Source organism: Musa acuminata, chromosome BXJ1-7 (assembly GCF_036884655.1).
Source record: "Musa acuminata AAA Group cultivar baxijiao chromosome BXJ1-7, Cavendish_Baxijiao_AAA, whole genome shotgun sequence".
In the NCBI taxonomy this organism is placed as follows: Eukaryota; Viridiplantae; Streptophyta; class Magnoliopsida; order Zingiberales; family Musaceae; genus Musa; species Musa acuminata.
This window is the reverse complement of record NC_088333.1, coordinates 42,844,874-42,867,723: the sequence shown is the minus strand read 5'-3', so window position 1 is coordinate 42,867,723 and position 22,850 is coordinate 42,844,874. Positions and strand designations below refer to the sequence as shown.

Genomic DNA, 22,850 nt, shown 5'->3' with positions numbered 1-22,850 from the left:
GCACTCCTTTTTGGTGCCCAAAGGCGAAGATATCTTCTTCTTCACCAACCCTCTTTAAGCTTGAGTTATCTCTCTTCTCTCCTCGGCCACAGCTCGTCTCATCAATGGCTACCAAAACCATTTTAGCCAGTGATGGGAACGTAAAGGCGGACAGAGGTGAGCTACGTTCTACTACGGTAGGAAGCCTACACGCTTGTCACATGCATCATAGGCACATAATATTAACCAAGTCATAGGCATGAGTTCGGCTCAAGACAAAGACCCACGAGGATCCACAGTAGGACGGCCATCATTCCGTACATCATCTTCCGGGGGGACCATTTTTGGCATTCACATGAACAGAGAGAGAGAGAAGGAATATAGTAAGCAGATAGTACTCTTCGAAAGCAATCCACCAAACCCATGCGATTGAGAGAGACAATAGCTTACGGACTGGAACAGGGAGAAGAGGGCTGTTGACTCTCTCTCTCTCTCGCTCTCGCTAATGGAGAAGAAAGACAGTGGCTTACGGCATGCAATAAAGAACAAGAGGGGTGATACTTTTTGTGACCGCATGAAAACTACCATAAACACTGAGACAGTCAACAATGTCGTCGAAGCAAGACGGTTAGTGGAACGCCGACGACAACCGTGTGAAGACCCGAACAAAATGGCAATGGCCATCTCCCAGCTCGGTTTCATCTTCGCACACGCCTCTCCCCATTTTAAAGCATGGCATTCGTGTCATTCTGGCCATCCTCTGAGGGCTTTTGAGTCTGCCGTCCTCCTATAAGTAAGCCTCGAGACTTCAACCATGGGCATTAGCAACAGTCGTCCTCCTCCTCCCTAGCGTTATTCAAGCTCGTACTACAGTGCTAAGCTAGCACAAGAAAGATTTGGTGTGGCTTTCTTGCTTTGTGACCGCTAAAGAGAGCCCAAAAGCTGCACTGTACACAAGGGAGAATATGAGCGAAGGTGGTGTGAGTCCTGTGGAAGAGAAGATGCTGTTCCCCTCACCCGTAGCGTCCGAACTCTGCTCTCGAATGCCTCAAGGTTTGACCACTGTCCAATGTTCTTCCGTGCCAACTCACGTACTACCATGTACATGTCCAAATCTGTTGGAGGTGACGACGACGTGCGTTGCAAGAGCTAAACGCTTTCTCTTTCGTGGTCTTCCTCAGCGTCGGTAGGCGAGACAAGAACGCGGCGGAGGAGGAGGAAGGCGAAGGGAGACGGAGCGGGAGGAGACGCGAAGAAGAAGCGGCTGAGCGACGAGCAGCTGAAGTTCTTGGAGATGAGCTTCCAGGACGAGAGGAAGCTGGAGTCGGGGAGGAAGGTCAACCTCGCTACCGAGCTCGGGCTCGACCCGAAGCAGGTGGCCGTCTGGTTTCAGAACCGGCGGGCGCGGCACAAGAACAAGCAGGTGGAGGAGGCCTACGCCAAGCTCAAGATGGCTCACGACGCCGTCGTCTTCGACAAATGCCACCTCGAGAACGAGGTATTAGTCTATTCTGCGGCAGCGGTTCCTTCTTGGATCTTCCTGGTGCTAAGCATATGGTTCTAATTGCAGGTGTTCAAACTGAAGGGGAAGCTTTTGGAAGCCGAAGCGGAGATAAGGAAGCTCTCGTTGGGCGCCAGCGGGGCTGGAGCTTCCGGCAGCAACGCCGAGAGAGGCGGCAGCAGCCCGAGCTCATCCCTGTCAACTGTTAGCCACCATCCATTAGTCGGAGAGTTTGGGGTGGAAGGAGAAGCTGACCTCATGAACATACAAGAGTATAACTTCAACAGCTACATGATGGAGTGGGCTAATTTCTATGGTGTGTAAAAGTTATTGCCATTGTTGTCATGATTTATGTGATTAATCCTCACCAGTTAAGGCTCTTCCACTGAATCATTCTCCTCACTGACATCAACAAGAATTTGTAGCTGTTAAGTAAAGCTGCTGTAGGAATCTAATCTTATGTGTAAAAGGGATTGTGTTCTAAGTGTTCAGTTTTGTGAGCCTTCTTATTGTGGTCACAAACACATCAGGTGGCAAAAGAGGTTTTAATCTCACCAGAAGAGCAATTTTGTAGTTCCAACACAGGAGAACTCTCCTGTAATACATATAACCAATAACTGGGAGTAAGCTTGTAGCATTTATTTGGTGAAACTTAATCTACTGCTGCTGAACTCTTATGCATAAAATGCGATGATGAGTTTTGTAGATTAATTATCATGAAAATGATGGGACTTTCTATGGAAAGGATTGAAAGAGACAATGAGGGGAATGAATCAAAAAAGTTCCCATGGCTGCTACCTTCTTGCAACACTGTTCTAATATCTATCATCTATGATCTTTTCTTTTTATCCTGCAACCTGTCGACTGTCAAATCATTTCCTTGGAGTATGCAAAGAAGTCCAATGCAGGTGCATGATAACATATGTCAAGTACAATCCTAAAATCCAGCAAGCCATGCAACAGATTTACCAAAGAGTTAAGAACAAATCACCAATATTGAATGCTTGAGTTTATCAATAAGAAAAATAAAACATAAATAATACAGTTACTCAAGCTAATCTTTCACCATGAATTGCAAAACAGTTCATTACATACCTTAGATTTGGTTGCATCCTGCTATAGCTTCAAGACTTTGGGCCAAGAAATAGACATAGCAGTTAAAAGGGAGTTTCCTGAGGCATTGCAGATACAATGAGTTCAGACACAAGTGAGTTTGTCAACCATGTTCCCACTTGAAACTGTCAAAACATGGTTCAATTAATAGATTAATGAAAATGCAACAGCATAACAAAAGCATTGTTACTGAATCACATCAATATGTCCATCAACGTGATGATATTTTGACCTGTCTGAGCAGTAGCATATGAAGAGCATTGTTCTTGCTTGAGTACTAACAGCCACAATAGTGTCCTGCCATTACAATGATACTCTATCAAATGCTTTCTCAACAGAAACAGAACTCAAAACTTGCCACACAACTCAAGAAATTGACAGGAACCATGCACAACTTTAGTTTATCAAAGATTAGTGCCCACAAGAGTAAATAAAATGTCAAGCAGAAAAGAAAATATTAACGGTACCATAAAAGAACGCTAATCAAGCATTAATATTTCAAGGAAAGTGGGTTAAGAAGATATCCAAAAATTTGGGTACTGCTTCTATGAAATAATCATACAACAAACCTCAGATGATCAGTGCTACAAAAGTCTTTGTTCAAGTGAGCAACCTAACAAATAACAGAAGCATTGCACATCATTTAGTGATCGCTTTCCTATCCACAACAAGCTTATACAACAAGGTCAAAGCTTATAGCACATTATGGGTAGCCATCTTTCTGTACTAAGATATGCATTCACAAGCTTTCCACGGGAGAAAACTAAGAAACCATCAGGTTTTTTCTTGATCAACAGATCCTGCTATTTTCAGGCATTCTTTATTGGAATGGCACCAGACCTAACTCCCAATATGAAAGGCACTTCTAAATGGAGGTGATAACAGAGAAGCAGCAGAGAAGCGTTTCTGACGCATAGAAATCGAGGACAGACAACTGAAAGCACTCCTCAGCTTCCTCCTCTCACCATCCTTGGTTTGCGGAACTGGGTCATGTTGAACAGCAGTTATCTTAAGGGCTTCGGGCAGTAGGCAGTTGCAGAGGGAACCTGCAGAAAAGTACATCACTAGATAATTTGATATGTCCAGGAAGATTGATAATTGTATGACGAGCTTAGAATAAGAAGAGACTAGATAAAATAGATACGTAATGAGTAACATGCTGCTGATCACAAACAAATGGATACAAAGAGAATAAGACATTTCCAAGCTCATAATTTTGACAAATGAAAAATGCTTTCAAACATGAGGTACAGTCTCTGGACATTCAGATAGTGGATAAAAACTTTCCTGTAACATTTAACTAAATGTAAACTAAAAGGAGAATTAGCACATGTCGTTGCAAAAGATGCCAAGAATGTCAAGTCTTTTGAATGCATTTGGATCCTTGTCCACAATAATCAGACAAAATGATTGACAAATTTCTTCAAAAAGATCTTAGGAAACATAAGACTCACAATCCTCATGGAAACTTTAAGCACCTTCGGAGACTTTAAATATGAGATACGTTCTTCAATTACCATGTTTCATCTCTAAGAATCATGTTATTAATGAATCACTATTAAATTGTATCCAGAATCAGAGTGAAATATTTAGTGTGGCACTAACTTAGCTTTCAAGTGATGATAACAGATGTGCTGAAAGTACGTCAGTCATTTGCATGCCATATATTGCAGTTTTAATGGTGATACCTTGTTATCAAAATATGGTCATAAAGTGAGAACCAATATTCTGAGTCATTCAAGAGGTAGATCATTTGAAAATACAAACTCTAGTAGTTCAAGATCACCATAAAATTCTCATAATTATTCTAGAAATAGACTAGCTCATATTTCGAACAAAAAGTTGTACCTATCCTAGCAAGTCGGTTCACCCATTTTGGAATTGAGTTACCAGTCAAGTTAAAACAGATATCTTGGCAGAAATGGTTGCAGTTCTTCGTGATCAAGTGGTAGGTGTCTCCATAATAATTTACAGACTGAATTTCCATGAACTCTCGAACCTGAAATGGGTCTAAACATGTTGTACCCATGAATATTGATTTCCTGAACCTGAATCCTGGACATTGATGAGGCTCAACCTCAAAGACTCCACTTGTTGGATAGTCATGTGCGCCAAATGCATATTCCACCCCATGAACTGCAAGAATATATATAGATATATTAAGAATGAGGGTTAAAGTCATATTAGTGCATGACAGATAACTGATTTTATCATAAGAATGTAAAGACAAGGTAAAATAAAGGAGACTACTAACCCCACAAAATTGACATGGAAGTAATAATTCAACTACCAATTTGTTATAGTAATCAAACATCAATTTTTCCTCACAACTACTAGTATTTATATAAGACGTAAGTTTTCTTAACAATCTTTCATGTAAAAAAAGAAAATAGCAACATTTGTGGGCCCCTGGTCTTAGGGGGTCTGTTGATCAGCAGATGTGACCATTCTGACTAGAAAAGAAGGCTTGCAACTCCACAGATGATCACCAAAAGATAATTCCTAGTCTCATGAAAAAAAAGGCGACTTACAGTTGGCCAGCCTATGCCAATACAAGTCGGACAAGGAAAAGAGGGTGGATGAAATACTAAAACCACACATGCCTAAATAGACCGTGGACAAGATCTGAGTGAGGATCTGTTCAGGCTAGTCGAAAACTGAAGTATCAGGTTTTTAGCTGGTTTCAAGGATATTTTGGTTAGCAATATAAATCTAGCCTATTGTGGTTAGGATCGGGGATTGATGTCCCTATAGAAATGTCATGAAAAGCCACTTACATTATCCTATGGGGACTTGTTTTTCTCTCCTAATTTTCCAGCAACAAGGCTGCTAGTTTCTCTAGTTTGGCACCCTCCTCGAATTGGAGAAATTCGATTACGAAGGTCTAATACTAACACATTCATGTACTTGTTTCCATCTTAGTAAAACTTCTTGAAACTATCACCCATGGAAGTAGCCCTACTGGTCGGACCACATAAATACTGTCTGTTGTCTCTCTTCCTCTCCTCTTTTCTCCATTTTTCATGTCCTCCGTGCTTGGGTCCTTGCTATAATGTAACTTCTAGATTGACAACACAAAAACATCTTCGTCAACTATACTTACTGAACATATGGTGAGCTGATAGAATTAATTTGATTGCTTAAAGAAATAACAAATATAATTCAATGCCCATAAGCAGCCTACCTTCTAAAAAGAAAAACAGCTTACAAATGTTCATGCAGCTAAGCATATGTAAGATCTTTCACTATTCAAATCTCAAATGGGCAGCTCATTCAATGATAGGCATGTTTAAAATTCGAAAGATATCATTGCAAACATGCTTCTCATTAGCTGCCTGTTAAAGATTTGGATGGTAAAAATTCTTATAATTACTTTTATACAACATCTGCTCCTTTGCACAAGTATTTATAAGATGCTGAAGATTCTTTTAGTAGGTATGATGCTTATTGGCACATACATCGATAAGCTGCTGAAGAAAACTGTACCTTCAACACCTGTGTGAAATATCCCAAGGCCTGCCCAGTACATATAGCCATTAATTGGTGTCAAGTCATACACATTTAGATAAACAGGTGCATTTCCTGATGTTCTGCTGGCCGATCGAACCTTTGAGAACATACAAAACCGATTGGAAGATCTCTTATTTAGCCGAAGAGGTAACAGGGATTTCCAAGCCTTTTTGTAGCCTGACTTCATGTTCCTTCATGTGAAAAAAGAGAGAGAGAGAGAGAGAGAGAGAGAAAGGTTAACAGACTATCAGAAAATAATAGAAACATTAATTGTTAGATGGGTTATTCTGTCAAAGAGCTGATGAGAAGAACCACGCAGAAATTTCTCAATGCTTGTTTTCTCAGAAGTAATTCTGATAACTTATATCAAATTAGCATAATTTGAATTGCAAGAACAGCAACAAATATTGCCAAGAGCAAAGGAATGCTAGGAAAACGAAGTAAAAGAAAGAAAATCATTTGTTCCAAGGGAAAGAGACGAAAAGAATTATTAAGAAGATGTTTATCCGGGAGGAACAAAAAAACAACAAATTAAAGGCAGCTACTTGATTGATTCAAGCTAAGGAGCATTAAAGTCCATACGTTATCACACTAACAATATAAGATATCGCCGGCATATAAAAGGCTCGAAACAAGAGGAAAAAATAACTCCAGCAAACCCGAGCAATCAAAGAACAGATCAACTGGCAATTAACCGTAACCCTAAGCAATGAAGAACGACTCGAGCACTTGGAGAAAAAGCGCATAACTAAAGTAGATAATAAAAAAACGTGCCCTGATTTATATGGTCGGGAAGACCTAAGCAACACAAAACCCCGTCCAATAAGTGGCTACTAGATAGATAGATGTACACTGCCAAAAAAAAGGTGGGAGAACATTATTTCTCGAGGCAGCAATCGAAGCACACAAGAATTAAGTTTTTACATTTATTGAACTTTTGACAAACCGCACGTACGTTTGCTAAAAAGGCGATCTTTATTCCACGACTGGCTCACAATAAAACCTAGTTTACCCTGAAATCAAGAGGAATCTACCTACATTTGGAAGGTGAAGACAAAAAGAAGAACCAAAAGACCAAATATTTAGCTACATCCGTCCGAAATCCCTTCAAACAAAAAACGATCTCTTACAAGATTTTTCAAACGAGTAGCTCAAGAAAGGGTGAGCCAAAAGAGGTTGTCGAAACAGAGGGGAAAGAGACGGACTCACCCTGCTCCAAGGAAACCCCCGGGATCAAGTCATCGCCCGCGACAGCCCACGAGGTAAAGGCGGAATCTTGAGAGACGGAGGGATCACCACCGGCCCTCCGCCGCGACCCCAATCATGGGGGGCTGGGGAGACGGGAGAGATGTCGAGAGATTTAATTGCGGGGTAGAGATCTGCGCCTCCGGTAGGTGGGCTTGGCTTGGTCCGGGGGGATCGCTCGCAGTGCTGCTGCGGTGGTCTCAGGAAGAGAGGGCAAAGCTTGGCCCCGTCTGCCTGCCCGCTGCTGCTGTCGTTGTTGCGCAGTAAAATAAAAGGAGGGACAGCCTGCCCTCTCAAGGAAGGCGCGCTTTTTCCAATGCTTTCCAACGACAACAAATATGTGTTGATGGGAGAAAGAAGAGATACCTCCCTATATGCCAATAAAAAGATGAAAAGCTCAAAGGTGACCTTTTTGTTCCCTTACTGGCGTTATTGATATTATTGTTAGTCATTAGGGGCTATATGATTCTGTGTTTGTCAGGTTAATTACATACCTTATCCCAAAGACCAACCTCCCCTCTCCTTCTCCTTGGCTATTACTGTTGTCGATTCTCGATATCTCGAACGTGCTGAGGGAGTACGCAAGTGAGGCAAACGTGTGAATATGAGTGGGTGAGGGCACATTAAATGACACGCAGTCGCTGGTCCATCCAAAGATTTCTCCCTCTTTAAAGCCACACCTGCTTCTCCTCCTCCTCCTCCTCCTCCTCGGCGGATGGATTCACTCTCTCATTACTGGCCCTCAAATCATTTTCACAGCACCTGTTTGTCCACCACTCCAGGGGTTGTATCATCCATGTTCTCTGAGAACTAAAGACCTACCACCTACCTCACCCCCTCTCTTTGTCCTTGTGCTACTTCAATGTGCAAGCAAACATCAAGGTACAGTTGCATTGCATGTGTGGCCTGCATGCTCCTAAACAAAGACTTTTTATCTTGAATGAAAACTTTGCCAAATTATCATATTAGAATGAATGAGACACTAAGGACAAAAAGAAACAACGTTTTGTTACCATATCTCACACAAGATCCCCTCTGAAACATGGGATGAGGTGTAAAGAGTTTATGCAATCAGAACCAGGAGATAGATACACTAGACTTTAATGATCCAAACATGATAAACATTTCAACAACTAATCATGTGACATATATGATGGCCAAAATGCCATTTAGTCATCTCAATAATCCTGATATTGTTTCAAAAAATAAAGATTATGAAGATGTATGCTTAGATCAAAACGCGTAGCCCAAAATAATAAAAAAACCTTTCTACAAGTCAAGTCTTTCGATCCATTTACTCGTCTTACTAGCCATAATTTTTGTTTCAAGGTTCAAGCCTGTGAACGAAATGACAAATTCATTTGCTAAAGGGCTAAGAGTTGTTTTATGGGTAAAGATTCTGCATATGGTGGTAGCGCTAATGAGAAAAACATAAGTATATTTGTTCAGAATAAATAACCAATCCATCTATAAATTTTGAAAGAACAAACATGTAGATGTGCCGGGTTGGCACACCAGAAAAATAGGAAATGTATATGGCCAAGCATCAAAAGACATTAGTAGCTGAATTGAACTGATCCCATGCCTCCTGCAAGGAGAAAAAGGAACAAATCAAATTTGTATTTAAGCAAAAAAGAAAACATACGATGGTGTCAATCAATTTCAACCATCCACGTCATTTATAATATCAAAAAAGGACAGTTCAATTATAAATCATTTAACTATCTAAAGGGACATTCTTGCTTGTCTAGTGTGAAGACTTTATCCTGCAGCTAAACAACTTATTGGAAAAATATTATATATATATATATATATATATCTCACATTGCTGTCTTAAGAACATAGTTTGCATGATGAAATGGAACTTTCAGAAGGTCAACCTAGAGTCTCATACAAGATCTAAATAGATACTCATTTTCGATCCATAAATATCATTGTATCAGGTGAGGGTCTTTAGATCTACACCCAATAATGTGTCCAATAAATGACTCAAACCCTACCCAAAATTGTGTGTAAAGATCCTCATTTCTGATCCATAAGTATCAGATTCAGAGAGATCTTGTGATGTTTACATCCATATCTGACTCATTAGAATCCCCGACGAGTTGAAGGAGTGCAATGAAACATCTTGTAGTTTGTCATTCCAAGGTATTAGTCATAATTTAGATGCCATCAGGAATCACAACCATTTTTGTCAACAATCAGTAACAGTTGCCTGTTGGAGACAAGATGTTATATTTGTATAAATGCCAAAACCAACTCCTTCTCCCCTAAAGAAAACTCCTTCCAATTGTCAGAGTTCCAGTTATAGCATGCACTGAATAGAATTTTATAAGATCTATATCACTTGTCCGTACATAAATTTGCATAACCTACATGAGTATCACAGGGACTGACGATGAATATGAATGTGAATGATATATATGTATGTATGTGCATGCACGCACACACACACACACACACACACATATATTATTAACAAGTAGATAAACTGTGGTATTGAAGTCAAGATAAAACAATGCCTGCAACTGGATGTACAACACATAATGAATAAAGTCAATAAACAATCCCAAGTACCTGCAAAATGTCAAAAACCTTTTCTGCAATATACTTCTGATGCTCAGCAACACCTCTTTGCTGTAGCTTATCTGGATGCAGACAAAGCAGCGCCTTCTGATATGCTCTCTTCACAGAAGTTCCTTCAATAATATCAACAAGCGGAACTGGTTTCCATCCACATTCTTTCCAAAGAACCTGGATGTATCAAAGAAAGAAAACAATGGGCATAGCATCCAATTGTCCATGTAACTATTAGATAATCACTGCTAGAAATCAAAACTCACATATTGCAGAGTTGATAGCAATGATCGGATATTTCCTTCTTTTCCTTTTGACCACTCCCGTATTTTGGCATCTGCAATCTGAAATAAACAAGTTGACCAATCTTTCTCAGAACATTAATTAACATATAATTCATTTCTTGTTAAATCGAATTAGGTAACAATTACTTTTATTTGGTCTTGATGCGAAAGAGTTTGTTTATTTTCCATATGTTCTTGACATAGTTGTTCCACCTGTGTAACAAAAGGACAAATATGTTCAGTTCACAGGAAGTGATGCAAAGAACTGACAGCATCTGTAAATCAGCACGAGCATATATGTAATAGATCCAATTGTGCAATGATGGATCAAGTCAAGAACTTTAGAGACCATTCTATCAAGCAGAAAAGAGTAGTATAAGCATGAGTTCCCACAACAGGGATGCAACCTAAAGCAGCTTTACCAGACCAGATATCAGGGGATTTGTTGATGAATAGTGGATTATAGCCACCAGTGGTTGATCTTTTTCTTTCCACTTCCATGAATCAGCTTACGTGGGGCCTGTAAGTCCTTTTTTATTAATTTTTCATGTAATCTAAGTCATTTATATCCAAAAAGCTTGTTAGTTTCAAGCAAGGAGGCCTTTATGTTGATTAGTCTTTTTTAAATCAAATATTAACCAGGGAAGAGATCATTCTAGCTAACCTGAGTGTTCTTACAAAGTTGCTGGATTTCAACATATCTGGGTCCATGAGTTGCAGGATTTCAAGTTATTAATATCTTTCAGAAAGCAATTTCATTTTTAAACAGTCATAAATTTTCTCCTTTTCTTATTTCTTGCCTATACATGATGCACTTCTTCTCTATTTCCAACAATCTGTAGTCTCACATAATCTGAGGCAGCATCAGAAAGATGGTTCAGCTAAATATGCTCGTTATTGAATTTCATAAACTAGAGGGTAAAATGTGATTTACTAAAACATGAAGGAGGAACTTTGGAAACTAGACATTGGAAGTAAGTTTCCCAGGTCTGGCGTGTGGCATAGGACAAAAGTAGCAGAGAGCTTTTATGACAGTTCAGCGATTGTCAAGGGATGTGCTGGTTTTTCTGCTTATGTGAAATTTCAGAATGAACTAATTAAAAAGAAGTTCTCACAATAAAAGTTGGATTTCACATCTCAGAATGAACACCCAGCAGCAGTAAAAGTATTCATGCCTTGCAACTAGGTCTTACAGTTCATCTCAATAGACAATAGGAAGTTCCCTGCCATCATGCAGGCAATGAAGCATGAACTTTTCAAGTTTGGGAGTGTTTACAAAATAATGCTACTAGATTTCAAATATGAGAGAACCTATGAGAAATGCACCAAATTGGAACTTGTCTAATCATGAGTCAAGTAACTCTCCCCGGAATTAATATCACCATCATTTCAAATGACAAGTATTCAAGTGATTTGAAATTTTCAAACTGACCAGGCTTACTCTTTGCTAAATTCATTTAAGATTAAATAGCTAATACTTGTATAGATGTTTCTAACCCTTTACACAATTCTCCTAGCATAAGTTCTAAAACCACATAAAAAATAGCAGGAAAAAATAGCAGAAAAGATCATACCAAACATCCATCAAAATATACCAAATGGGATTCCTTAACATTACACACTGGAGCCACAATGCTTTCTTGAGTTGAATCTGAGGGAAAAGAAATAATTAGAAATTTGAGAAATTATAATCTATAAATGAAAGAGATTTACGAGTTATAAAATGTAGATGAATCAGAACACTATAGATAACATGAATATCTAGTATATTAACCATGGAACTGGTGTAACATTAGTGCTTGCTGTCATGCAAATGACAAAAAAAAAATCAGAAAGAGCTGCAAACAACTCGTACTTGACTTGTCTAATTACCAATTTTTGACTAAATTACAAACAAAAAAGATTGTATTTATTCTCTGTTTTTTTTTTCATGCTCCTGAATCCATTAGTCTACTGCTTTGAAATTCTCTCAAGTTCATTATGCTGAAAATTCATTGACATAAACTGATCTTTTATGCAATGACCAATTCATAAGTTCAGTCATATGATGCCTATCAATTGCATGATATGAGATAATGGTTCAGAAGTTTCTGATGTATTTATCCCGAATTGACCTGACCAAAACTCATATAAGACCATGGTCTGCAGTACCGAACTGTACCATCCGATACGGGCGGTACGTACCGGTCCAACAGGTTGCCGGTACGCGGACCATCTGTTACCAGTCCGAGTGCACTGTAGCACTGTAGCAGAGCTACAGTACTTAGCACACCTGAGTATACCGCTCGATACACCTGAGTGTACCGCTCGGTATACCGTACCGTACCAGTACCGAGCCCAGGTCGAAACATCGGTACAGTACGGTATTACGAACCTTGTATAAGACAACTTATTTTCCTATGAATTTCAGCAAAAGAAGAATTTTTTTTAAAATTCAGCTTCCACATATTCTTTTTTGCTCTAGATAACCATATGCTAGATTGGACCGATATTCTAGATGATAAACAAAAGCAAAATTCCATGTAAAACATTCTACAGTTAAAATTCTAGAATTCAGATATGTATTAGGAAACATCATGCAACATGAGTTAAGAAGAATAACCAGAACTTGGCTCTAAAGCGTTTTTTCTTTCTGAAGAAGGGTCACCACTCAAAGGAACATTGGAGCTCGGATAGAAGTCAGGTATCTCACCCTTCTTTGAAGTTTCATTTACCTGAAATAGGTTTGGATCAGCTCAAAGAAAGAAGTGACTGTCATCTCGTGTAACTCTATCATAGATTCTTGGCATATTAGTCATCTTACTTCAGAAGATTCTATGATAAAAGCTCCTTCCTCAGTAGTTGGGGCAGGTTTCATTTCCTCATCTGTCTTTGCAGCAGAAACACTAGCTTGGACTTCTAATTTGTTTTTGACTCTGTCCTTTTCTTTGGACTTCCTATCTCCACTCTCAAATGTGCCTTTGCGTTTTGGGGAACCTTCAAGATTGAAGATTTTGATGAACTCTTTTACCCTCCCTCTTACTTTGCTCCCATGCATCTTATCTTCCAAAGAAACTGGAATATCTTTAATCCTAGGGCTAACTGCATCAAGATGTTCTTCAGAGTTTTGTCCTTGCACTTGTTGCTTAGCATTAAAATCATCATTCATGTCTCTTTGACCACCACCTGCTTTTTCAGCTAATGATTCATGTCCTGAGGTCAGAAAAGCATAAGTTTAAATAGGTCCATGACAGCATTATCCAACTCAACTTGAGCAAATGTCATGTTACCATCTTTTTCAAAATCATCCTTGAAGAGATGATGAAGATTTTTTAACTCGGGTCCTTTAGTATCCGGTGTAGCAACAGAAAATTCTTTGATGTTATCGCTGATCATACCTATGCCAAGGGAAACAACATAAGAGACATGTTAATGCCCCTTTTCACACTTTTTAAAATTTACAACTTGATAAGAACACATCAGAATTGTAAAGCAGACAATGGCAGAATGTAAATTGTGGACAGTAAGTACCTGAATTTCCGGTAAAAGTTCTGCTTAAGTGCTTTGAGTGTGACTCTGGCAAAACATCCACAGTAATTGTTGAGACTGCATCGCTTAATACTTTGTTATCATGAGTTTCAGTCTGATTGTTGGATACTCCGGTTGAGGTTGAAGTAGACATATCGTCATCATCAGATGGCAGGTCATCTGCTTGTATGACCACTTCAGGTAGCCTACTACATCTACCAACATCATTTGTTTTTTTTGAGTGAGAAGATAGAGTGAGTGACACTCCTTTGGCTGCCCATTTGTATAAAGAGAAATGAAAGTTGTTGCTGCCGATATAGCCTTCTAAACTGGTCGCATATCTTTCGGATTGACTACCCTTGCTGAAAGCTTCAGATGACCTACCCATGCCACGAGAAGTTTGAGTAGCTAAAGGGCTTTGACAATAAAAAGCGTGACCGACATTTCTCATATCATCAGGTGCTGGAGTTGCTTGGGAATCACTCGGTGAATATGGAAAAGTGGATGCATAAGGATCTCCATCCTCGCTTTTGTATGGAGCATGGTGTGCAGGAGAACTGAATGGCGGATGGTCTACGCCTTTCGTGAACCTCATCTTAGGGAGGCTGGAATGGAAAAGCTTGTTAAACCAACAGCAGTATATGAATGAAATATCAAAGCAAAAAGAAGCCAAAAAGATCATCTTTCCATATGGATGGTTATCTCGCTTACTTTCAAGTAGAGCAACATGGCCGTGCAATTGGCACGTATAAGGGGACAACAACAAACAATGATCAGAGTACACTAATTGAGGATATGTGAAATGGATTATGTTCGTCAGATTAGAGCGCTTAAAGGGTATATGTTTCCGTGATTGCACTACATTCTGCACCAAACAAGGTGGCAATAACATTGGGACTCAAGCTGGAACTCCAGCGTAGTACGGAACTTGAATCCTGAGTGACAAGCGCTAGAGACAGTTCAATATGCAAGTAGGGTAACATCGAACCTGAGCTGCGGTGGCAGCGACGAATCTCCAACAAGAACAGGACGATTGGGGCTGAGAACCCTCGAACCGGGGGCCGAAGGGAAGAAGGGGTCCCGGTCGAGCTTCCTCGACGTGGATGATCCAGAATCGCTCCCGGGGAATATGTCCTCATAGAAATTGTCGCCAAAGTGCCGCCTCCGAGCCGGGCTTCCGAGTTCCCCGAACACGGGCTTCTCGTCGGTCAGCCCCGAGGACAGAGGGCGAGAGCGGGATTGGGAGTCGAGCGAGTCCGCCAAGCTGCGGCGGCGCTCGTAGAAGGAGGACCGCCTGGGGGGGCCACCGAATACGTCGGCAAAGTCGACGTCGGAGTTGCGGTGGTGCGGCGGCGGGGGAGGGGGTTGTTGGAGGTTGCCGAAGGGATCGCGGTAGGCGTAGCCGAGGAGGACGCGGTCCCTCTCGCCGAACCTCTCCATGTCAGCGGAAGGTGATCGGATACTACGATTGCTTGGTATATTTGGTGGTTGCGATCATGGAATCCGGCATTCTTGATGAAGAAGACGGCGGATGGGAGCGCGCAGAGGGAGGGGATGGAATTGGAAGGGAAGGGTGGGCGAGGAAGAGGACAAAGTGGGGTTTGTGGCTGTGGATGAGAAGAGGGGAAGGGGGAAGGAGAGGGCATATCTCTCGCTCTTGAAGTCTGCTTTTCGCTGCTGATGGTGGCCAGTAGTTGCTTCGTTTTTGTCTGGTGTACAGCGTCGAGCGAATTGGGGAGGAGATGTGCATGACGACGACGACGAGCGGGGATCAGGTGGGACCCGGAAAAAATCATGGAGGAATAGTAGATACCAGTTTTAATTCTACGCGTTTCGTTACCCGCCTTGTGATTTCTGAACCTAATTCGGGCCCCATGTCTCTCTTGCTAACAGTGGAGAACATGCTGTTGGGTTGTCGTGTGTGGGATATGTGTTTTTGCAGAATTTTTATTTTATAAAATTATGTATGTGTACATGTCAAATTTTGTGATTTTTTTAAATCATATTTGGTTTGGATGTTGTATTACTTAAATACTCATGCTAATATTTATATTTTATTAATATTTATGAGACACTAATAATTTTTTTAATATTTAAAAGTTACCTATGATATTCTTTAAAATCATATACATAGAGTTACCCGAGATGTCTTCAAGATGAAAACGTTAAACTTCCGAGATGCCATTTGCATGAACATCGAGATCAGGAGAGATTTCCTGATTTGGTTCCTCTAACGTTCAAATTAAGTGAGGTTTAAGAATACCTTATTAGAGATAAGTATGTAGCTTGGGGTCATCCCTCGAAGTGAAGGACTCGGGTCTTTGAATGAGCATCGGTATTTTATTGGTGTCTGCGTTGAGTTGGATACATCGACGTGTAAAAAGAGTGGCTATTGTTCTCTTTGGATAAAAGAATTGTGGGTTGGAGGCAAAGCCCCTTGGCTCAGGTATTCATTGAAATGATCGACGAGAAGACCTTCCTACAATATTGAGCCATCCTTCTAGTGTTAAAAATATTATAAGAAGATGTTATTAACATCCTGATCAGCTTGACATGATTTAGACTCATATACGTAGAGTTGTCTAAGGTGCCTCTGAGATGGAAACATCGAGCTCTCGAGATGCCACATGTATAAAGATCGATATTACGAGAGGTTTTTTGATCCAATCCTTTCGATGCCTAAGTTAGTAACCCGACAAAAATACATATATACGTAAGTAGTAGAAAGTGATCTCCTATGACTACGCTAACAATAAGCTTTTATACTTGATTACAAAAGGACAAGATGTTTTATAGAATATTCCATGGGAAAGCAACCCTCTATCGTTTCTAATAATCTCTTATTTTTTTTTCTTCACAAGTACAACTTGCAACTATGTTTCTTGAATCATCGTAGAAGATTATATATATAGTTTAGATATCATACGAATGATTATTGATCGATAATATTTTTATTATATTTATTTATTTAATGACATATGGATGATATAATTGAGAGAGTAAAGAAAGGAGAGATGAGGAAACCAAATGAGACCCGGTAGGAGTGTAATTTTGTTTAGAGAGAATCTTGATATTATATTTGTATCTATAAAATTAATTAATTTTAAATTATTCAGATTTTTTAAAGTAAAATTCTCTTTTAGGTAACGGATAAATAATATATTCCAAACAAAGCGTAAAACGACGAAAGATAAGCTCCCCTTCCTCGCTTCTCTTTTCGGACTCTTCTTCCGGTCGAGATGAAGCCATCCCGGAAAGCAAGGAAATGTTATACGATACGACACAAGAAGGAGAGAGCACACAAGTCCCAACGGAGGCAGGTCGGAGCTCCTGCCATCTTCATCGCCAGAGACAAAACCGTTCAAGAACAGGTCCTCATCCTTGTATACCGCGCGTCATAACTCTGATCCAGCGTCGACCGCGTGCCAGTGATATGCAGGAATAACTCTTTATCACGTAAGCAGATAACTAAGAAGGAAAATAATGTTAATTAATTCCCTCATATATTATTGGGAATAAAAAATTTAAACATGTCATATAAAAATGACATCTAAGAGTTTTATTTTTTATTTTTTTATTTTTCATGTGTAGCAAATAAATACTAACTCAATCGCCAATTTGGTGTCGAACCACAATACGAGTAAAATCTAAATAATTTGATCGAATAAATACTTCTTTATCATCAAATGAATATTATCGGATGTATCCCAACATAATCAAATTATACGAGACATTTCTCGAGTGAAATCAAGATAATTGAATTTTTTTTTTTTTTTGGCAAAGAGAAAGATCATAATATTTGAAGATTGAGCAAATATGATCGATTTTATTATGTCCATTTGGTATTTAAAATTAAATATTTTTTTAAAAATTAATATAATTTAATATTATAAAATAATGTTTCACATCTGAAGAAGAGCTAATTCTAAAGGAAAGTCAAAGTCAAAGAGAGCAGACAAATCTCAACTTCAACCAAGTGGGATGTTAGCTGAGAAAGGATGATAGCCCGTGTTAAACACCTACGAGAAGAGGGCAATCTCATTTCCAACAAAAGATGATGGTCCTGCGTTAGCGTGATCTAAGCGTGAGAGCTTACACGTTCCGACATGCATCGTCTCTTCTCGGTTCTCACTGCTGCGGATGTTATGTTGGAATGAGACCGCGGGGTCGCTGACGCTTTCCGAGGCTGAGCAGCCATTATAGGCTTTACTAGTCATCAATCACTGTGCCACTTCGGACTTGGATTTTGTGGTCGAAAGGAGGAAGAAGGCAGTTCATATGCATCGGCGTCGTCGTCTTCTGCAGACATTTAGTGCCCCCACGTAATTGCTTTCATATTGACGAGTTAATGCACGAGGTTCTCGTGTCTTCCTCGCAGTCCACCATGTGTCAGTTTGGCTCACTGTCACCGATTGACGTCTCCTTCCCCTCGTCGCCGTCTTACACTGCTACTGCGTCTTTAAACCGGCGGAAACACGGAGGAGATGTCGGCTGCCGCACGTAACTTAAAGCATAAGACATGTCTACACCGATGTTCTTGAAACGATATGTACCACTATATTTTACGTGATTTAAGACGTGCATTAAGACGACAAAAGACCCCCAAAAAAAAAAAAAGGAACAAAAAAGAAAAGAACACAACATTCTTTGAAGCAAAAGAACGAATACATGCAGATCTTCCACCACCTCTTCCTTCCAATCCGCTGAAAACTCACCAGAGTGGGGGTATGCTAGCGAATGGCAGGGCTAGTCGGCTTTCTCTCCGACCCTACACGGCCTCCGGTAGCTGTTCCTGGTCCCATGTTGAGGCCACCGCCACCGATCGAAGTCATCAACGCCGAAAGCCCCCCGTTGGGGGTGCCGCCCACCGGCCCCATTCCTAGACCCAGAAAGTCCAGTGTCGCCGGTTTCGGCCCGAACAATTGGGAGGATCCCATCATCAAGCCCGGCTCGTACCGGAGTCCGAGCCCGAGCCCCGCTGTTAGCATGGGAGATGGCTCCGTTTCCGACTGCTGCTGCTGGGCGTGATGATGGTGGCCCCATCGAAGGCTGCTATCCTGGAGACTCTCTTGCTGCCCCGAGGGAGCTGCATCGAGGCCGAAGCCTCTGAGGAAGGACGAGCCGGTCGCCGCGGATCCCATCTGAGCTGCCTTCTGCAGCAGCGCGGTAGCAGACATGTGCGGAGAGGGCGGCGGGGGAGCGAAGGGACGACGGTCATGACCCAGCGCCTGCGGCGAGAACAACGGCGCCGGCCTTCCGTTGGTGGCGAGACAAAGCGAGGGAGGTTCCACGAAGGGCCGGTCGACCTGTCCCATCGCGCCCATCAGGTCGGATAAGGTGGCGGTGCCGTGACCTGCTGCGGTGGCGGCGGTGGCCGACGCAAAAAGGCTCGCGAACAGGCTGGTGCTACTGCTACTGCTGCTGCTGCTGCTGTTGCTGGTGGTGGTGACACCGCTGGTGTTGGCCAGCGACGCTGAGAGCGGCGGCATGTATTGCAGCAGTGCGGTGGGCTTCTCCGGCTCTGTAAAGGGATCGCAAGCACGTTATGGGACCAAATAATAAAGGTCTCCTTTTTATTGGTGCTAGTTTTAGGAGAAGGGAAAGCAAAAGAGAGCAGTGTAAAGACGAGCAATGATGCGATGGAGATGAGTAGATTTCTTGCAACTTCTGATTCCATCCCCTTTAGCTCATCAATTGCGATGGAAAGTTTCGAATCAGAGAGCCCCTTGGAAGGAACGAAACAACTCCCTCAAAACGTCGTTTTCCTCCCCCCCTTCACACACCACAGACTCCACCTTTCTCCTCTCCATTTGGATCCACGACGAGAGCATCTCGGAAAGCATCAGATGACGGAAGAACCCAACAACTCTGTCCTAATCCCCGCTAAATGCGCGTTTTACTTTATCTTGTTGCCTGGGAAGCTTCAGATCCGACAATAGTCCTCCATTTATCTCCTCTTTCCGTAACAGCATTCTACCGCAGTCCAAAATAAGACTCGAAACGATGGACACAAGAGAACAAAGGAGGAGAACCACCCACCTTGTCTCTCCAGCGGTGTCACTTGCTGTGGCGGCAACGCCGCCGCCATCACAGCGGCCGGAGCTGTCTCCGCCGTCGCCGCTATTGCGTCCTGACCTGCCGCAGCAGCAGCAGCTCCGTCCTGAGTTGCCGTTGCCTTTCCGTCCTCCGCCTGCGGCTTTGCCCCGGTTTTGGCGCTCTCCTCCGCGAGCGCGTCGCAGAATGCTCTGTGGGTGATGAAACTGTCTCGCCTACCGAAACCGAACCACAACACCATGAGCAAAACAGAAACACCGAATCCAAGATCCAAATCCTAGGCGTCACAACAACATCGACAGCTGCTGGTGATGCGGCGAAGGTGTTAGACGGCATACCGGGAGAAGAGGGTGCCGCAGTCGCAGCGGTACTCGCGGGTGCCGCAGACCTTGGAGTGGGCCTTCCAGTCGGACTGCACGGCGTACTTCTTAGAGCATTTATCGCACTTCCACTTCTTCTCGCCGTGTTTCCGGCAGAAGTGCTTCTTGATGCCGGTGAGATCGCCGAGCGCCCGCGACGGGTCGTGGTGCACGCAGCTCGTTTCAGGGCACACGTACACCCGCTTCCGCACCTCCTTTCCCGTCCTCTGCCGCAGCTTCCACGGCAAATTGTGCCCCCTCCGGTGCAGCTGCAGGTTCTGGTCCCGCTGGAACCCCTTGTTGCATATCTCGCAAACGAACCGGTTGGTCGCCATCAGCGTCTTCGGCGAGAGCGCGATCACCTCCGCCTCCGGATCTACCACAGACAGCCCCATTCAAATAACAACAACAATAATCAAATAACCTTCACGCTGTCGAGCAGCCCTAATTCCACTTACCCGGCGTTCCGGGAAGGTTCCTCTTCTTCTTGACTACCGGAATCGGCGGCGGCGGCGGGTCCGTGTTCTGCAGCGCGGAAGGCTGTAGGTGGCCGGAGGAGGAGACGCTAGCCTCCCCGGACCCAGAGTTGGAGACGGTCATGACGGAGGAATTCTCCAATTCCATCATCCAAACCACTCTTTCTCTCTCTAACTTTCAACACAGAAAAAGAAGAACGAAACCAAAAAAGGAGAAGCTTTCACCAGCTACCAGTCCTTCAGATCACTGTTACACACCAAGCTGACCCAAACAATCCGTCTTCTTCTTCGATAACACGGCGAACAAAGCGGCCCGCTATCTGAAGGAAAAAAGCAGACCTTCAATCCCTCTTCTTCCGATACAAAACACGAACGGTGCCGACAAATCGGGCTCCCATTAACCGGCGAGACTCGGGGGCGAAAGGCAAGAAGGAAGCAGGTTTGGTCTTCTCGGGCGGCGCAAGGTCTGCAAAGAAGACAGAGAAGAGACGGGAAGAGAGAGAGAGAGAAATGCGCTCGCCAAAGTCTAATAAAGTGGTGGGGGAGGACACAACTCGGGTTAGGAGACGGTGGGAGACATGGGGTTAACTCCGATCGAGCGACGTGGAGGAATCTCCTCGGTCCACGTTGCAAATGATCGAGCTCCCCGTCTTTTTGTCGTGTAGCGTAGAGCACTACTCACCCTTTATTTAATTATTATTAATATCGAAACCAATTTTAATATATTTTTTTAATTAAAAATTAAAGAAAGGAGGTGCGGTGAAACGGTGGTAGAGTGCATCGAACATCGCACAGCAGTTCCAGCTAATAGCTGATGGAAATAACGTCATCATCGATGCTAGTTAAAGAGGCAAATTTAAAGACTTATTTACGAAAAGCTCCCTTTAGGGCAACCAGTACAACACATTTCACAGGAAGTGCTGAACGACCTGCCGCACTGCAGCAGTGAGGAAGCCGTATGCGACCAAAAAGCCGGCAGGTTATTTATCTCTCTCTCTTCCTCCATCATCACCTTCGTTGACGAACGCTTTGTTTTCTTCTTCCTCTGTGTTATTTTAATCCCCAACCCTCTTGTTTGTAGGTTTCGTTCACTTAACCTGTTTGGTTTAAGAATTATATTATTGTTTATGCTCGTCATCTTTTGCATGCATCAGAACCTTTTTTGTATGGAAAACCATGCATTTGTTTATCATGGAACTCAAAAAGGTTGATCAGAGTTCAGCTCCCCTAAAGCACTCAGTTCATATCTTCTTAAAGGTACTCTGCGTTAATCATTGTCAAACAGATGGCTTCCAATCACAAATCCACTCCAATTTCCAACCTTTTGTAACATTATCAGATCCAGCCACAATGATTTATTATATTATATGAAGCCACTGAGTTTGTCTCTAAGACAAAGAACAATAGGAGACTTGCATCAGGTTCTCTGTAGTTGAGTCGTAGAAGGATTTCCAGTATTTTTTTTAGGTTATCTGCTCATCAATCAGGATAGGGGACAGCCAAAGTTTTATATCTCATGTGATCTCACACTGGTCGAGGAGAGAAGAGGCCGGTGAAAGGATCTTTCTTTATCATTTTTTCTACTGAGATTCCATTAGCAGCGTTCCTTTCAACTTCACTGAGATCATACTTCCGCATTGCCCCTTTGCCTGTGTGATCCACTTGCAATGATGCTATGCTTGATGTGGGGGCCTCGATGGGTGCCACTGCCTCTCCCATCACACCTTTGTGAAAGGATGTTGTGGTCAATGACTGCTCTCATTCATTTCAGATTCCAAACCTCAATGTCCATTTATCACACATTCAAAAGGGGGAACCCCTGACACCATTTGAACCAGTTTGAGTGGGTTTCGGAGGTCCTTTGCGAGGTACAAACCATGGTTCTTGAAGGCACTATTCGATGGAGAACCTTATCAAGACATCTAATAAAACACTGTGCATCTGCCTACCAAACACCCTGTCCTCTTTTTATTGACTTGCATTTGCTCCTGCAATCAATGGAGGTACAGCTGCATTCAGAGTGAAGGGATGTTCTTGCCAATACAGATCCCAATGCCATTGCATATATCTATTTGTATGGCCCACGAAGACATAATAAGATTGCATAGTTTTTTCAAAGATCGAAGTTTTTTGTGACGAGTTTGTCTGAAAGCCAGTACAAGATAGATAGTCTGATACGCTTCACACTACTGCAGGCTCGCATTTTGGAACACCACTTGAGCTCCCATTCTGCAGGACATGGTGG

At 42.1% G+C, this 22,850-nt stretch overlaps 4 protein-coding genes across 5 annotated transcripts; 1 reads left to right on the top strand and 3 right to left on the bottom strand.

Annotated features, from left to right (window-relative positions):
• The first annotated feature begins 601 nt into the window (after positions 1 to 601).
• LOC103992863 (homeobox-leucine zipper protein HOX12) lies at positions 602 to 2,128 on the top strand. The gene is made up of 3 exons (XM_009412751.3): positions 602 to 1,032; positions 1,161 to 1,477; positions 1,550 to 2,128. The coding sequence occupies exons 1-3, from the start codon at positions 945 to 947 to the stop codon at positions 1,802 to 1,804; spliced, it is 660 nt and encodes a 219-aa protein (XP_009411026.2). The 5' UTR covers positions 602 to 944; the 3' UTR covers positions 1,805 to 2,128.
• A 986-nt stretch (positions 2,129 to 3,114) lies between these two features.
• LOC103992862 (deSI-like protein At4g17486) lies at positions 3,115 to 8,615 on the bottom strand. The gene is made up of 5 exons (XM_065193472.1): positions 7,843 to 8,615; positions 7,313 to 7,718; positions 6,080 to 6,294; positions 4,442 to 4,729; positions 3,115 to 3,639 (listed from the first exon to the last, which is right to left on the bottom strand). Exons 3-5 carry the CDS (start codon positions 6,288 to 6,290, stop codon positions 3,434 to 3,436), a joined length of 705 nt encoding a protein of 234 aa, XP_065049544.1. The 5' UTR covers positions 6,291 to 6,294; positions 7,313 to 7,718; positions 7,843 to 8,615; the 3' UTR covers positions 3,115 to 3,433.
• A 154-nt stretch (positions 8,616 to 8,769) lies between these two features.
• On the bottom strand, positions 8,770 to 15,405 carry LOC135679575 (J domain-containing protein required for chloroplast accumulation response 1-like). Of its 2 annotated transcripts, none has more exons than XM_065193471.1 (10): positions 14,705 to 15,405; positions 13,720 to 14,321; positions 13,479 to 13,586; positions 13,013 to 13,401; positions 12,818 to 12,923; positions 11,784 to 11,860; positions 10,357 to 10,422; positions 10,192 to 10,269; positions 9,926 to 10,102; positions 8,770 to 8,936 (listed from the first exon to the last, which is right to left on the bottom strand). In XM_065193471.1, exons 1-10 carry the CDS (start codon positions 15,154 to 15,156, stop codon positions 8,895 to 8,897), a joined length of 2,097 nt encoding a protein of 698 aa, XP_065049543.1. In that variant the 5' UTR covers positions 15,157 to 15,405; the 3' UTR covers positions 8,770 to 8,894. The 2 variants fall into 2 exon arrangements, with proteins under 2 accessions (XP_065049543.1, XP_065049542.1); XM_065193470.1 differs by having other exon boundaries at positions 12,812 to 12,923; positions 14,705 to 15,404.
• A 2,845-nt stretch (positions 15,406 to 18,250) lies between these two features.
• Positions 18,251 to 21,105, bottom strand: LOC135679574 (zinc finger protein ENHYDROUS-like). Its single transcript, XM_065193469.1, has 4 exons — positions 20,588 to 21,105; positions 20,109 to 20,505; positions 19,756 to 19,985; positions 18,251 to 19,237 (listed from the first exon to the last, which is right to left on the bottom strand). The coding sequence occupies exons 1-4, from the start codon at positions 20,754 to 20,756 to the stop codon at positions 18,447 to 18,449; spliced, it is 1,587 nt and encodes a 528-aa protein (XP_065049541.1). The 5' UTR covers positions 20,757 to 21,105; the 3' UTR covers positions 18,251 to 18,446.
• Between the last annotated feature and the right edge of the window lie 1,745 nt (positions 21,106 to 22,850).